The following is a 16,798-nucleotide window of genomic DNA, read 5'->3' on the forward strand; positions in this document are numbered from 1 at the left end:
AAAAACAATTTATGTTTTCTTGAATGATTTCCATAACCGGGGTAGAAAACTGATGAACTGCTTTAAACACGAAATGATTTGAGAGACAACAGCACACTACGCATGCAGCTGAAACAGTCATTATTATCCACTGTTAGCGTCACATGTAATTGAACAGTTCTACATTTATTTATGTTAAAACAAACAGTCACATCCTGAGTTATACGCCTGGCAGTTTCCATGATCAGACAAACACAAAGACCAGTGTCAGTTTATAAAAGGTTTAGTGCTACTTTTAGGTTGATGACAACAAAGAGACACACATAGACCTTAACGCTCTTAACCGCAAAAGTCCCGGGTAAACCAGGTCAGAAACCAAAAATACACAAACTAATTAGATTAAGACGCAGAGGTGTCATCTGACACACAATCAGCAGGTTACAAGTTAGAGGGCCAGTTTGCTGCATATCATCTGTCTCTTCATCTGAATGACTTCCACTTTTATTTTAGCTTATTTTTATCCTCCATTTTAGCCTTAAACAGCATATCTTTCTGTTTCAAATGAACATTAAAGCACTTCTTTTAGATTTCTGTCACACATCAGAGATGATGGTACACAGCCTAAAGGAGCTGGTACCATTTACCATTCTCAACATTTAGGGCAGAATGGTAGCCAATGGTTCAAAAGTTTCAAAAGTCCAGTTTGCACAAATAGAATTCAGCTTCACAGTGGATTTAACTCATGATTAACTCACTGGGACTCAATATCTGAACATACAGCACTGTACAAAAGTCTTGGGCCACCAGACACTTTGTTAAAATTTCGCTAGGAAATGGGAAATATGTGCGATGACTTATTAAAGCATGTGCACAAATACATGGAAATAAAGTCTATGAGGCATAAACTGAGTGTATCAATCTAATGAGCGTGAAAGTCGATATTTGTTATGATCACCTTTATTCCTCAAACAGCTTGAACTCTCTTAGGCAAGCCGTCTTGCTATTTCTTTAAGTAGTCTCAAGAAATAATTTTCCAGGCTTCTCACAGGACATTCAAAGCTCTTCTTTAGCCAGCTGTTCCGTTCTCTGGCAAGCTCAAGCTTGGGAACTGGTGAAAGCCAGTGCATGTCTGCTAATGTTCTACTGTGTGCTTTTCTATGCTGGTTTGCTTTAGCTGCATGGGTAATATGTTTGGGATCATTTCTATCCTGAAAGATTACGCCGCTGACCAGCTGACACTTTCCAGAGAGGAATGCATGTTGAATTAAAAATATGATGATACTTTTCCCCAACACCACTGGCTGAACAGCAGCCCCAAACCATGACAGACCCTGCACCATGCTTTACAGATGACTGAAACAAAAATGTTGATAACTAACATTTTATTTTACTTTTGAAATAAAAATTTCATATTCATCACTCCAAAACACTTCTTGTGTCAAGTGGCATACTTCAGCCTTTTTTCCATTTCTGTTACTTAAGAATAACTTCTTGACAGCCGCCCTGTCACTAAGGGCCAGATTTATCTGTCAGATTTGCTGGGTTTATGCCCATTTCTTAGGGATATGACTTTCAGATACTGTTTAATCTCTGTAGATGATTTTTTTTAGGTCTGCTACTTCTTATTTTGTCCTTAACTTCTTCAGTTTTTTTCAATTTTAAGGCCACACTGCACACCATGATGAGACATGTTAAGTTTTTAGCTATTATGGATCTATTTGGGAATCACCTTGTTGACACAGTAAATCGCCTGTCAAACCGTTCTTCTTCTTTTTTAAATAGATTTAATTTAATAGATTTAATAGATTTGGTTCTAAGTTGTCTGTTATGTATAGACCCAACACTGGTTCATCCCTGGTAAGATACCTTGTTTACACTTGAATGACTCATAGCCCAGTTAAGTGGGTTGACAAACAAACATATTCCTCTGAAAATGGCCAGGTATAAGGGCAGGAGTGAAAAACTGTGAAATCCAGCCAATGTCCAAAGAAATGACCTTCAAGCCTGGAGAACTACTCCTCAAGACCACTTCATGTCAACAAAGTCTGGGTCCTTGGAAGCAAAATATAAGGAAGGGTGGCTCAAGACCTTTGAACAATAATATATACAATATTTTTTGCCTGTGATGTTGTTTTGTTGTAGTTGTGACCTTTGGTAAAAATTTAAATCCACCAATTTGCCTCCTGACATTTTAAAAGAAACACTGCATGCCAAAATAAGTTCTACTTAAGTTTTATTTGACCCTAAACAGAGAGCAAGTAAATCTATTTATTAACACAGCGCTCATCTCAGAGTCCTCTACATGGCTTTTTTTGAGCTCTCAGTGATTTCCCTTGTTTAACAGGAGAGCTCTCTGGTCTTTATGATGAGGCTTAGTGTTGTTAAGTAATGTATATTTTTATCACTTGAAATCAACTTGTGTTTCATTTACATGATTAGATCATCAAATAAAATGTACTAGCTAGATTATGACATATAGAGATGAATAAGATTAGTTTTTTTTTTCAATAATCAAATTTCAAGCAAATTAAGAACATTTATAGAGTGACTTATGGACAACACTGGCAACCTCGCAGGTTATTGCGATGACACCTAAACAAATAAATAATTGATGAGTCACTCTGATCTCCCACAGACGTGCAAGACTGATCATGGGATCTGTCAGTGTTTTGCAAAATGTCCTAATTATAATCCATGCATGTGTGCAGACACAGGACTCTTGTGCTTGCTTGCTGGCCATGTGATAATCCAGCATTACCTACAGAGCCGGTACTACACAGTCAGAGGTAGAGAAAGAAGGACAGGGAGTGGGTGGGGCCAAACTGAGGAGATAAATCCATGGAAATAGATGAGCCAATAGAAGTGCCAGGTCGATAAAGTGAGGAAGAAAAGAAGAGAGAGAGGAAGACAAAAAAAACCAACCAGGTCTTGACGAGGAAGGATTCTCTACAAGAAAGCCGCAGGATTTTTTTAAAAAAATGTCCCTGGTGTTTTTAAATAGAAAACGAATGCAGTGTTTCATTTAACTGGATTTCACTGAAAAAATCTTTTAGTTTACCTGCTTCCCCTGCTTTGGGTGGAAGAGGGTTATAACCTAACTGTTGCACTGGACCTGTTGAGAAAAACACAGGGGCGGAGGAGGGGCACCCGGAGGAGACGAGGTGCCGCCAAGTCGAGCAGGAAGCTTGAGCACAGACTCCGTGGAGTGATGAGGACGGCCCGGCGGGCGAGCAACGTGGAGGTTCCCTCCTTCCTCCGACAGCTGGTGAAAGAGACAGAGAAGATGGTCACCTTCTTCTTCAAAGGAGGATCCCGGGAGACAGGGCCTGGGGAGGAGGACAACTTGGATGAAGATGATGCACTACCCAGCCCGTACCTGGAGCATCCCATTTTGGAAAAGTATGTGTCTGAGGGGGGATCTCATGTGGGGTTGAACTATGCTGTGGCAAGCATGCAGGGGTGGAGGGCTCAGATGGAGGATGCCCACGCCTGTATGCCCCAGCTGAGAGCAGAGTTGCGAGAGTGGGGTTACTTTGCTGTTTTTGATGGACACGCAGGCACCACAGTGGCGCAGTATTGTGCCAGACACCTGCTGGATCACATCCTGGCTGCAGGTACGTGTTAACCACTGACTCTGAATCAAAATTTAAGATTGTTAGAAATTTATATATAGTCTTTTGTGGCTTTAATAATTAACATTCAGACTTGAAATGCACTCGCTGTAGTTTGCTTAGGACCAAAGCCTCTTAAAGAATAAAATAAGCAATATCATGCAAAGGAGAAGCAGTCTGGCAAGTTAAATGCTTTAAGAGAAGGTGTGTATTTTCAGTCCCAAAACAAATCCTTTAATAAACAGGTCAATTAAATTACTTTAGGGACACAAAATAGCTCATTAAGAGCTGATTAATAAAGACTATAAAAGATTCAGACTTAAGGGTTACAGCACACTGTGCATTACTTAAAGTGATTAAAAAAAGAAAAGAACACAACACTACAGTATGCATCTTTTTTTCAAATCAAAAATTCTAGATGCTTTTAGAAACACTTGAAACATCGCAGGGACTGAATTTAAACATGTAATTTCAATCCAGCAGTTCCACAGGAAAAAAAACAAAACTACATTGAGTTTTTCACGTTTGCTCACAGCTACAGTACTGCTCAGTAATGTTTGTCTCTCCAGTGCACTTTCATACTCTAAACTTGTTCTGTGTCGTTAAAGGTTAAATGTAAAATGGCACAAATCAAACATCTATCTTTGATTCTCCCTCTTTTCCAACAGGTGGGATTAAAACAAACGAGGATCCTGAGCAAGTAAAGGAAGGGATACGCGAAGGCTTCCTAGACATTGATCGTCATATGCACAAACTGGCTCGTCAGGACAACTGGGACAGAAGTGGCTCCACTGCAGCAAGTGTGCTGATTTCTCCGCGCCACATTTACTTTATCAACTGCGGAGACTCCCGCACTCTGCTCTGCCATGACGGCCAGGTGGTCTTCTACACCGAAGATCACAAGCCGTTCAACCCCAGAGAAAAGGAGCGGATCCAGAACGCCGGAGGCTCGGTGACCCTGCAGAGAATCAACGGCTCGCTGGCTGTTTCCAGGGCACTGGGAGACTTTGACTTCAAGGAGGTGGACTGGAGGTCGCAGACGGAGCAACTCGTGTCTCCGGAGCCAGAGGTCTACGAGCTGGAGAGGACGCCTGAAGACGAGTTCTTAATTCTAGCTTGCGACGGTGTGTGGGATGCCATTGGAAATGAAGAACTGTGTGCTTTTGTACGCAACCGTCTGCAGGTGTGCGATGACCTGAGAGAGATTTGTACCCAAGTCATTGACCTCTGCCTCTATAAGGTGAGAAATCAGGCCACAAGATCCACAGTAATAATGAAGCACTTTGATAGTGACAAGCTGAACAGAAGCCCTCAGACTTGCAATGTTCTAAAAGAATATATATATATATATATATATATATATATATATATATATATATATGTATGTGTGTGTGTGTATATATATATATATATAATTTAAACTGAACTGCTTAATTCCCAAACACATGTGTACATACATGTGTATTATCGCGAGGTCTTATCTCAGCAGACCTTCTGTTTACTTCAAACTCAGCACACTGGACCTTTCAGTAAGACTCAGAGTTACCACAGGTGGATTTGTGAATGGCAAGCTTTACGTCAAGAGGGGGGTGGTGGTGGGGAGAGTCTCTGTGAGGAGGTTTTATGCTAACAACTTGTTACATAAGTAGATTACTCCTGCTGGACTTCTTAATGCTTTTTAGTTACTATCCATCTAGGCATTGTCAAGCCCTTTGCATGCTCTATAAATAGCTGTATTAAGGCATCCTGGTGACAAGATTGGAGGAAGAAAAGCCGCACATGGTCGGGATTAGGCCTGAATGTGAGGCTGCTGACGCTGGCTCAGACACTTTATCCTGGCTACGATGGGGTGCTATTTATTTCACCTAAAAAAGCCTTACTGTACCTGCTGAATAACTGTATGTTCCAGTACACACTTCATAGGCAACAGGATGATGGTTATAACACTGCAATGACTTTCCAGGATGCATTTTTCCAAAGTTACAAGCTATAATATGTAGTTTACAAAGTGACATCACAGAATAAAACGCTTTTAATCAGTTCAACAGGTTCATTTTTAGAGATGGTGGAAGCCTCTTTAAAGTCATGTATACAACAACATATAACTGATGTACTAACTGAAACCTTTTCATAACCCTCTAGGTCATTTTAGTCAGCATATAATGCTGAGCTACATTTTTTTCTAATAATTATAGAGAAAACAAATAGCCTGGTAACTACAGCAGTCAAATGTTGTGTTTAAAAAGCCAAGAAACCAGTTTTTTTTCCCCACCACATGGAAAAAATACAAGAACCTCAGATAGCACTTAAGTACATGTAACTTTCTACTCTTATTTCCATCTGCATCAAAGTGCTCTGTCTCCCTCTGCAGGGCAGCTTGGATAACATCAGCATCATCATTGTCTGCTTCCCCGGCGCCCCCCAGGTGTCACAGGAGGCACTGCAACAAGAGGCAGAGCTTGAGCAACAAATTGATATGAAAGTGGAAGGTACTGCTGATAATTTTCCTGCTGCATGCTAAAATAGATCGCTCTTAATTTCCATTTTTATAATCAGGTTGTTTTACTCATTGACCTCCACAGAAATTATCCAGGTGATGAGGTCCAGAGATGAGGACCCTGACCTTCTATATGTGATCAAATTCCTAGCAGCAGAAGAGATGCCGGGACTGCCCCCAGGAGGAGGAATCACCAGCAAGTGAGCAAACGAATCGCCACAAACACTGATCTGTTTGAAGTGGAATTAATTTTGGAGAATCAAATACCTACTATCAGTGCTTCTACCTTTGCAGGCGAGACTGTATCATCTCAGCGTACCAGAAACACATCATGGCTCTAAGGACTCAGGAGCCTATGGTAAGGCATAGAAGACACGCAATAGAAATGTCACAAAAGCTGGTAGATCTATGGATATTTATCTTCTGTCACATTACAGTTGGAAATCCTTAATGTAGGGATAACAGACTCTGGAGAGCAGGACAATCTGAGGGCAGGATTTCTCTTCACGTTAACCAAACCACAAGTTGTGGATTTCTCCCACTGAAAACGACACATCCACATGAACAGAATGAACTTTTGGGATATGGATTTTAAAATTAAACACATATGTTTGCAACTAGCTATTGATGTGACTGATCAACCTTCTAGTTTAAGTTTCTAAAGTATGAAGACTTGCAGGTTTACTTGTACTGTCAAGGGGAAATCCCGAGCTTTGTATTCTATACAACATTGTGGGGGTTGAGCTAACAGAGCACACAGATTTTCTTTTTAAAATGATGGAAATTGCAGTTTCCATATTTTCCATATTCTTTTGAAACATTTAGCAGGATTTCAGAAATGCACACTAATTTTACCTCTTGCAAAACAAAACTTTGACTCAGTGTCTTCAGCATCTGACCTAAGTCATTACTTCAGGAAGCAGAGAATTAAATGAACTCAGAACTGTGAAAGGGGAGTCAGAGTTATTTCTGTCAGGGGATTAGGTGGAGAAAAGCCAGACATCAGAGCAGGAAGGTTAAAATCTCAGAGGAGGAAATAAGAGCTTTTGAGGATCAATTCGATTTCAACCATACAGAAATTGGGTTGAAATTTTATTTTTAGGATGAAACAAGTAAACAGAATAATGCTGTCCACAACCACCAAACAGGAGCTCCTCTGATTACATCAAACAGAAAACAGGCAACCCGGGATTATATTACAAAAAAAAAAAAAAAAAAAAAAGAGCACACAAACAAGAGAGAGATGGTCAGTTCTGAAGGTGGCATTAAAACTTCTTCAGTATATCTGTGGTCACCACATGACTTCATACATAACCTATGATCCAAATTTCCTGTTTCCTAGTTTAAACCAATTCAATAAGTTGAGACATTTTTTTCAAGATTAGGGAGTCCATCAAAGTAATACATGAGCTGAGGAGACTGAAGTGAGAACAGAATGTAACAAGGCTGATATGGAAAGATGATTCCCTTTACATGACGATCCCTTTGGAGACACAGTGATTCAAATCCCACAACTTCAGAGGTCTAGCTTGTGCAACACTTCTTATCCATAATGAAGAAGAAGTGTTGTCATGTTACCCCTTCTCAGGCGCCCCAAAAGCTGGTATGTCCTCCATTGTAATTTTTAACCTTCTTGCACTGATGTCTGGTTCTCCTCCACCTCATCACCTGACAGCTCTGAGCACGACCCCACTTCCACAGTTCCGAGTAAAATATCTTTTGGCCTCACTCAGGCATCATAGCATTCTGTGATCAAACAAGACCTATTGTCCACTTCCAGGAACAGAAGGTGAAAAATAAATAAATAACAGTTTTAAAATGTGTTTCCTTGAAAGAGAATAATCAAATTTTCAAAAAAAAAAAAATCTAAATATCGAAACATTTTTTTTCATCCGAGTCTCAGGAGGAAATAATAATAATTACAAAACAACTTTATAGAATTATTATTTTATAGCATTACCGGGTCTGAAATAACTATGTCTTTGTCTTGTGACATTTCAGGACATTGAAGGATCAGAGGAAGACTCAAACTAAAGCCATGAAGAATCAACACCATGAAGAAAGCTTAGACACTTCTTAGATGTGGACCACACTAAGCACAATTCTTTAAGTAACTTTTTTGGGTATAGGGTATTGTTCTTTTGGGGTATAGCCACACATATTTGCTTTCTGGTCAAATCAAATTAAATATGGAGGAACTAAATGATACATCCACTGCATGTGTTTTTATTTATCTTTTTATCCTATTAATGTGCAAACGTCTTGAGCACCCCCGTGGTCTTAAGCAATAGTCCTCTGGGCTTTCTGGAGATCTTTCAAAGCTTTTATTTGAACATTGGCTGCTTTTCACAGTTTCTCGGTCCAGCCCTTTCATGGCTGTTTGTTAAGCCACTTAACACTGACCTATGAATCATTCAAGCATAAAAAAGGTCGCCTAACCTAAGGAAACAGTGTTGTCGCTACACACAAAAACTTAGCAAAAAACAATTTTAAAATTGTGTCAGTAGGCAACTCCACATAATTTCTTCCCATTTCTTTACTTGAATCTATAGAAAATACTAAAGATACCACAGTTTGACAGGCAAAATAGTATTTTTGCAGCAACGATGTGATTCATAAAGAGTTGCTGGCATATCTTAGCACAGAGAGCTCTGTTTCTCTAAAAGTTTGATGGATCTGGACAACTGTGGAGGACAAAAGAAAAAGTGGCAACGCCTATAAGAAAAATTATCTACAGCAGATAAACAGTATCTGGAATTTACATCCTTAACAAATAAGAAAAAGTCCACCAGGATCTGAGAGACACATCTGGTACTTGAGTTAATCCATCTACTGTCGCCAAAGACTTATCAGAAATGGTCTCAGTGGAAGGTCGGCCCTGAAGAAGCCATTTATAGGAAAAGGCTGAGGTATGCCAAATGGCACAAGAACTGGAAGGAATCAGCTCTTACAGAGTGATGAATCCAAATTTGAAATTTCTGGTTCAAATTACAACAGTATCCTTAGAATGTGTCAGGAGAGAGATACAACAGTGACTGTCAACCATTAGTAAAGCACAGTGGAGGCTCTGGGGATTGTTTCAAAATTGATGGAATTATGAACACAGAAAATTACCATCAGATTATGCTTCACCGTGCAATACCATCTGGAAAGTGTATGATTGGCAACGTTTTCCAATGATCCCCAAAACACTGCCAATGGCCAGTGGACAGAAGAACACACAGTGGATGAGTGTCAGTCATAGACTGGCCTCATGAACTCCAAGATTATTGAGCAGTGTGGGATCATCTTGACAGAACAAAAGGCAGTCGCGGTCCAAAGAAGAGCTTTGAATGTCCTTCAAGTCTGCAGAACTATTTCTGAAGACGACTTAAAGAAATCAAAAGAATGCTTGACTAAAAGAATTCATGTGTAAAAGGGGGTCATACCAAATGTTGACTATCAAGCTTGTTAGAATGAACTGTGTTTTTGCCTTACATCAATATTTGTATGTTTGCGTGTCTCAATAAATTGTTGCACCAGCTTTGCATTTTACTAGCAAAATGCTAAGACGTGAGTAGTGACTCATGACTTGTGTATATAACTATACTTTATAATATGACAGCGAGTCTGCCCATCAATTTTCTATTGCTTATCCAGGGAGTAATTAATATTATTTAACCACACAGTCAGACAGTGATAGTTATCTGCTCATCATGGAAGCGTCTGTGTAATGCAGCTCATTTACACTGCCATGTGATATTGTATACAAGCTGCATATGAGGAAAACAAATGATGTGACACTTGTGATGGAGCACAGTATCTCTCGGTAAACAATCAGTTTGCACAGTGCTGTCATGGAGCAAAGGTCACACAGATAGCAATAACTTGTTACATCAACATAAACGTAAGCCACGAGAGAAGAAAGCCAGAGCGAGAGACACAAAAGGATAAAGAATGAAGGAGAGGTTAGGAGAAAGACAGCGAGGGAGGGTAGAGGACCAAACTGGATGAAGAGGCTGAGAGGTTTCTGGGAATTAGCACATCTACCTCATTACTTCTAAGATTTACAGCATTTTAGAGGGCGGGTGTGATGTGTTACGTCAATGTGAATTTCAAATTGCAGTGGAGTTAAAGCCAGTGGATCTCTGTTGCACAGTTAGCTCAGTTTGCTCCATGTATACAGCTTTCAAATGATAGACAGTCACAATTATTTTACTTTCACACTTAATATTTTATCTGTCACATATAGAGTCTAAAATATAAGTGTTATCCTAACTTGGGCTTTCAAAAAAACGGTTGAATTTTCTACCTTCAGCTTCAATTTGAGCAAAGACCAAAAACTAGACTCCTTTCACCCCTCTTGTCCTCATCATCCAAAACCAAATAAATCCCCCTAAAACTAACACATGGGGCACTTTAGGGGTCTCCTTCTGACATTCACGGGTTCATCAGAATATTTTGCGAGGGTGTGATGAGGCCCAGCACCTCTTTATTAACTCCCAGAGCAGAGCTTTTATTGGACTGTGCCTCCTTCACATCTCCTCACTCCTGACAAGTCGGATCACTGGAAATGTTCAGCTCAGGGCAGCATCCCTCAGCTTGGAACACTTGTGCGGACAAATATAACAAGAGAGAAAAAAAAACAAGAAGAGGTAAAGAAGAAGAAGAAGAAAGAGAGGAAGGCACAAAGAAACTACCATATATAAAATGTGAGTAATAACTGAGTTTTGTGGCATTTAAGTTCATTTAAACTGATTTAAAATGACTATTGTGGCCTCACGACAGGAAGTTAAGCAACTTTCACCAGTTTTTTCCTTCCGGTGCTGCAATTTCCTACCTTAGCTCAAACACCATGGTGAAATATGTAGCCAAACAGCCACCAGAGGACCACTAAATTGGCAGCTACTATTTTGGCTGTCAGGGAAAGCTCGTAAATGTCAAGACTTTGTAGAAACTAATGAAAATGTCAGTGGATTTTGTCATTTTTACAGGCAACACTGGAATTTTTTAGAAATATCACATTTTACAGAAGTGTTTGCTTGGCTGGGATGGCCACAGCCTCTAGTGCAAAGAAGTTATAAACACATAGGATCGGCTTATACGTATGATCTTTTAAATAAAAGAAAATCATCTGAGTATATTTTAAAGTTACAGACTTTCTAGGAAAATCTGCTCAGAAAATCAGTTCTGTTTGTACTACAGTTTCCTGTCAGAGTTGCAACAGAGGAATGGTAAAATCCCCACCACTGCCACCAAGAGCTGTCTCTCTATTATAATGCAGGCTCTTTACCTTACTATAGCAAGGTGTCTTGAAGTGACCATTGTTGTGAATTTGTGCTGCAAGAATAAAATTTTCCAGAATTCAACTAATTTTAGTTTCAGCTCATCAGAGCTGCATGCGCTGACTCAGAGCTGTTAATTCTGCCTTCCATCACTGCCAGTGAAATTAATTTAAGGGGCAGCTAAGGACAAGAGGAAACATGCCCACGAGCAATTAGGAGCACAGAGTACACGGGGGAATAAAAGTGTTGAAAAAAGACAAACTAGAATGATGTGAAATAATCAGTAAATTAAATCTTGAATAGTCCTTCCTGTGCTGTTTCCCCCCCTCTCCAAACGCTTAATCTTGTTTAAGAGAGAATGGACACTCGTTGTCCCTCACTGTGCCTCCACTGTAACGAAGTGGGACAACAGGACTGCGGGTCAGATTAATTGTTGCACCTGAGTCCGGCAGGTACAGTAGGTGCGGCTCATTACAAAGTTGCCTTGTGATTGTGCTCAGTGTCGCGTGGAAACAGCGAGTTACTGAAAGAGACGAACTTAGCGAGTCCAGAGAAAACTTTAGCGACAGCTTCTGCGTGCTTCAGCTTGAGTGTCCGAATGTTCATTGAAAGTGAAAATAATCCCTTTAATTGAACGGGTTGTCACCCACCTGCAGCAGCGTGAGATGCCCGTGAACGCCGGGCATGTGGGTTATGGCAGTGTGCCGTCGGGGGCCTCAGAGACATGCCCTCTGCTCACTCCGGAGCCCGACTCTCTGTGGAGGCCCATGACGAGAGAGGAGCTGGAGGCAGCTAACGGGCCTGGATGGAGGAAAGTGCGCTGTTACCTGGTGCTGCTGTTCTGGCTCGCCTGGGTCACCATACTTGCCACTTCTGTCGCCATCATAATAAAGAGCCCCCGGCCGGTTGCGACGCCCTTGAAATGGTGGCAGAAGTCTCTGTTCTATCAGCTGCAGGCCGACCAGTGGACGGAGGCGCAGACCGAGGGTCCAGAGGGCATGTGCGGTAGGACGCTCCGAAATAAAATGCTGAAATTTGAGTTTCATATTTCTCTGCTTAAAAAAAATTGACATAATGGGGAATTTAGAGGTGGGGGGATCAATTCAAATATCGATAGTATCCACTAGCACATAAGATCGATACTTTGCTTCGATCCTTTCAGTAAAATTTTAGCCCACTAAATTGTGGTCAATTATTTATTTATTTGTTTGTTTGTTTTTTGAAAATGGAGGGGGAAAAACCGTCAAACATGCACTATGAAAAATGTCTGAATCTTTATGTATAACCTAAAACACACTTAAACTGACCCAAAGTGCTTTAAAGACGGACACATTTACATTCCAGTTCCCCATTTTCAAAATAGATGAGAAGCTGAAAAATGTTTTGCTTTGACTAATTATTGTGGAAAGTAAAAATCACAGTGACTGATCAAAATTAATTCAGAATTTACAAATTGATGATTCATCTCAGTCATGATGCACAAGCTGCCTTTATAAGTTAAATTCATTGGCCCCGTATTACATGGTATCTGATCTATATCAAAATTTGCAGCGTGCACAGCCTTAGATGAACCTCATTCACCATCACTTAACTACGTACTTCCTGGCAGTCATGACAACACCAAAGCCGCAGTGATCAGTTTTTATTGAAACCATTTTTTCCATTATTTTGTCCACCGCATTTATGTTGGTAGGGGCAATAACAGGAAGATCTGCATGAAACAGAGAGCTTTTAAAACCACACAGGTGTCATTGTACCCACAAAATGTGCAAATGTGGCTGTATTTGCACCAATTATTGCTTTTAGTTAAACAGTTTCACTATTACTGTGAGGCCAAAAGCTGCACTTGGGCTCTTCTCTGTGCTGTGAACTACTTTATCTGACTGTGCGATCGATACTATGGGCTACCACATGATTGTATCAAAATTATGAGAGACTGAGAAACTGTTGTTGCATTTGCTTTGAAAATAAAAAACTTTTTTTTTTAATCCCACATGAGCATCTGTGTGCAACATGTTCTTCAATATAAATGATAAATAACAGCTCTGCTGAAATAAACATGAATGCAAACCCATCACATGAGGAAACTGAACGTCATGGCATTCTGATTAAAAATAAGTAACTCTTTCTGATATGTGTTTTCTTAAGCAATGGACGAGCAGCTTCCCTACCTCAAGTCTTTGGGTATAGGGGCTCTAATCCTGAAGGGTGTGTTTGATGTTGAGGTCTTTCCTTTAAACCTCACTGCCGCTGATAAAAACTTTGCTCCACTGGCTTGGATGCAACATCTGCTCAGTGAGAGCCACAAAGCAGGTGAGTAAATAACTTTCTTTTTTTTTTGCATAATGGCATTCAGACCTGGTTTTATGGGCCTTTATTACTGATTACCGTGCTTCGTGCTGGTCCTGCAGATCTCAAAATTGTTCTTGACTTGTGTAAACTGGATCTGTTGGCACCTCAGGGTATAACTGGAAACCTCTCAGCTACCACACAGGTAAAACCTGCTTTCTGATCATGCACCCAGTGACGCAGGAGTTCTTAAAATATGAAATGGATATTCTTTCCACAGCGTGCACTCCACTTCTGGTTGGAGAATGGTGTGGCAGGTTTTGTTATCTGTGACACTGATGCAGCATATTCAGAAAAGGTCAAATGATATTTACTCGTTCTGAATTTTGCTACAAGCAGTGTTACCATAAGCTCAGTTTTCCCAATTAAATGCGTAATTTTCAGACTCTGCTGGAGTGGAGACGTGTCTTTGGGGAATTCAGCAGTCCGGAGGAGGAAAGGTGTAGTTATGCATGTAAATACAGAGTTTTTCATGTTATAAAGGAAGCTCAAGGATTGCTGGAAAAAGAAATGTTTAATTTCAGGATTGTGGTGGTAAAACAGACGTCAGATGTTCTGCGTCCACTAAATGGCTCCCGTCAGGTCAACGTAACACTGGTGGATGTGGTCATGAGGTCCATTCTCCCTCATTCACATCACCCACTGTTTGCACAGGAAGTGGCTGATGCTGTAGAGAGATGCCTACAAACAAGAGGAGATGACATATGGCCCAGCTGGACAGTAAGATTTCTCTATGAAAATAAAATCTTAGTCGATTCTTGTATATTTTGATAGCAAAGTGCTTATTTTACAGATTTTTCTGCTAATTTTCCTAAAATACTTGTACAATTATTTTAATTGACTGTATCAAGTCATGTTTTCGATTATAAGCAAACCTGTTATTTGTTTTATTAAATGTCAGAAAAGCTGATGCGCATATTGCTCAATCTAGTGGTATTATCTGTCTCTGATCAGCTCAACCCTAATAATCGTTCAGTGACCTTTCTATGTGACATTTTACAAGTATCAGACTACAAAGATGCAACAAAGATACTAAAAACCGCAGCTCTATGCACTACGTTCCATTACATATTTATTGTTTCAGCTTTAGTTTGAAAAGCTGGTTGTTATATGGCCACTCTCTCCATTGTTTTAACAGGTTGGAGGCAACCCATCTCAGGAACTGAAGAAGTTACTCCTGGTGTTGATGATGACTCTGCCGGGATCACCAGCAATCCATTATGATAAAGACATGGAGAAAACAAAGGTAAAGCCTTGTTTGAGACTTTAAATTGACTGATGTATGATTTTTAACCGCTAATGATGCCATCTGAAACATTTGCAGCTTGTATTATACATCACTGAAAATCTGCATGTCACACAGAGAGATGGATGAGCTATCAGATACTCATACACTCAGTATGAAGCTAGCTTTTGCTATAAAAATGTCTCAATAAGACTTGTTCTTTGACTTTTTTCACAAATGAAGTTGGAACTCTTGCAAAGCTGTTGCAGTATTTGGGGCATGGTGTATTTATTTTTCTCACATTTGTCTCTATCCTCCCCTCTTCCACAGGACAAGAGCAAAATGAACCGTGCAGCTCTTCAGCTCTTCTCCTCCCTCAGCTTCTCCAAAGCCAGAGAAGAAGCTCTTCAGTATGGCAGTTTCACCTTCCTCCCTTTCAACACCTCGTCATCCTCCAACTCCTCTCTTTCCTCTCCTTTATCTCCCCCAATTCTTGCCTTTCTGCGCTCCTGGGGTTGTGTCCACTTCCTTGTTCTGCTCAACTTTGGGTTTCAGCCTCAAAGCCTGGATCCTGCCTGGGCCTCGAGCTTGCCTGAAGCCGGGCTGTTTGTAGCCAGCACAGGGATGGATCGTTTTGTGTCCACATCTCTCTACAGTCTCAGACTGCGGCCCTATGAAGCCATCGTAATCAAACTTTTGGAGGCACAAAACTATTCATAGCGTTTCTGTGGTAGGATTTCAGTTTATCTCAAACCACAATGATGCAGCTGTTTTTAAAAAAAAATTCTCATCTGTGCGCAGACGTCACTGAAAATAAAGTCACTGTTTTGTGTTGCAACATTTGAGCGGTTCCCCTTTAACCAGTGGGATCTGTAATATATCTATAATATAGCATGACTGTATGAACTGAGATAACAAGTAAATCTTGACTTCACATCACAAAATTTTAAGTGTTTAAAGAGTTAAAATGATAAATTCACACTGAGTCTATATAACAAATTATAAGTGTGTTTGTATCAGAAATGAAACAATCCTTTTTACAACTGTGAACAAATCTGACAGTTTCCTGAGTGTTCTCATTGTAACCAAAGCGTTCTCTTGTATTTTGAGTACTTGGCCATTTTTACTGAATTTTTGAAACGGTCACTTACGCTAAGTATGTCCTAACAAAATGATACAATGAATGCTGAACAGCCTAATCAAGCCTGCCAATCAAAGAACAGAACGAACGGGACTTGCAACATAACCCTTTCTGTCACACTCGATTGGTGGTGAAGTGTGACTGCCTGAGAAAACACTTGGTAATACAGTCTCTCCAGCTTTGGATGTTTACACTAAGTAACCACAAGGTGAAGCTGCAGAACCAGTAACTGTCCAGCTGCTCCCCCAACTCTTAAAGTCTGACAGTAAAAAATCATCAACTGCAAATAAAGAGTTTCTAAAAACAGCAAACCGGTATTGGTACATGGTGTTTACAAAATCAGCTGCCATCGTGCAACTGCTGAGTCATTTACTGCTAATATGGCACTTTTTGTTTTAAAAGTTCCTCATTGTCATCCGTTTCACTCTGAATCATGTCAGAAAACTTGTTATTTCAGTCATTTTTGTGCTGCATTTCACTTCTCAAGAAACTTTCTTACAGGATCATCGGCATCTGCAGTGAAATTCACTGGAATTCCAAATCTGCAACTCTTTTTGCGATGCATCTGAATAAACCTATTAAGCAATTATACTTTTTAAAAGATCACATCTTTCTCACAGGCCTCCATGTTATATTATCTCTAATATTGTTAACATAAAAATAAAAAAGTGCGTTGTACTGTTGCAACACCTTTTTTTTATGACAACACACACACACACACACACACACACA

The 16,798-nt window shown here is 40.1% G+C and overlaps 2 protein-coding genes across 5 annotated transcripts; both read left to right on the plus strand.

The window, feature by feature from the left end:
* The first annotated feature begins 2,836 nt into the window (after positions 1–2,836).
* Positions 2,837–9,643, plus strand: ppm1na (protein phosphatase, Mg2+/Mn2+ dependent, 1Na (putative)). The gene is made up of 6 exons (XM_005455760.4): positions 2,837–3,593; positions 4,259–4,830; positions 5,962–6,079; positions 6,173–6,287; positions 6,382–6,445; positions 8,089–9,643. The coding sequence occupies exons 1-6, from the start codon at positions 3,188–3,190 to the stop codon at positions 8,119–8,121; spliced, it is 1,308 nt and encodes a 435-aa protein (XP_005455817.1). The 5' UTR covers positions 2,837–3,187; the 3' UTR covers positions 8,122–9,643.
* A 1,944-nt stretch (positions 9,644–11,587) lies between these two features.
* LOC102082501 (4F2 cell-surface antigen heavy chain) lies at positions 11,588–16,711 on the plus strand. 4 transcript variants are annotated; one of them, XM_019345208.2, is made up of 9 exons: positions 11,588–12,356; positions 13,500–13,664; positions 13,763–13,845; positions 13,921–13,998; positions 14,085–14,140; positions 14,225–14,234; positions 14,355–14,420; positions 14,839–14,946; positions 15,256–16,711. In XM_019345208.2, exons 1-9 carry the CDS (start codon positions 12,017–12,019, stop codon positions 15,643–15,645), a joined length of 1,296 nt encoding a protein of 431 aa, XP_019200753.1. In that variant the 5' UTR covers positions 11,588–12,016; the 3' UTR covers positions 15,646–16,711. The 4 variants fall into 4 exon arrangements, with proteins under 4 accessions (XP_019200753.1, XP_019200754.1, XP_019200751.1 ...); XM_019345206.2 differs by having other exon boundaries at positions 11,592–12,356; positions 14,225–14,420; positions 15,256–16,710; XM_019345207.2 differs by lacking the exon at positions 13,921–13,998 and having other exon boundaries at positions 11,592–12,356; positions 14,225–14,420; positions 15,256–16,710.
* The last annotated feature ends 87 nt before the right edge of the window (positions 16,712–16,798 follow it).

This window comes from Oreochromis niloticus, linkage group LG14, assembly GCF_001858045.2.
Source record: "Oreochromis niloticus isolate F11D_XX linkage group LG14, O_niloticus_UMD_NMBU, whole genome shotgun sequence".
NCBI lineage: Eukaryota > Metazoa > Chordata > Actinopteri > Cichliformes > Cichlidae > Oreochromis > Oreochromis niloticus.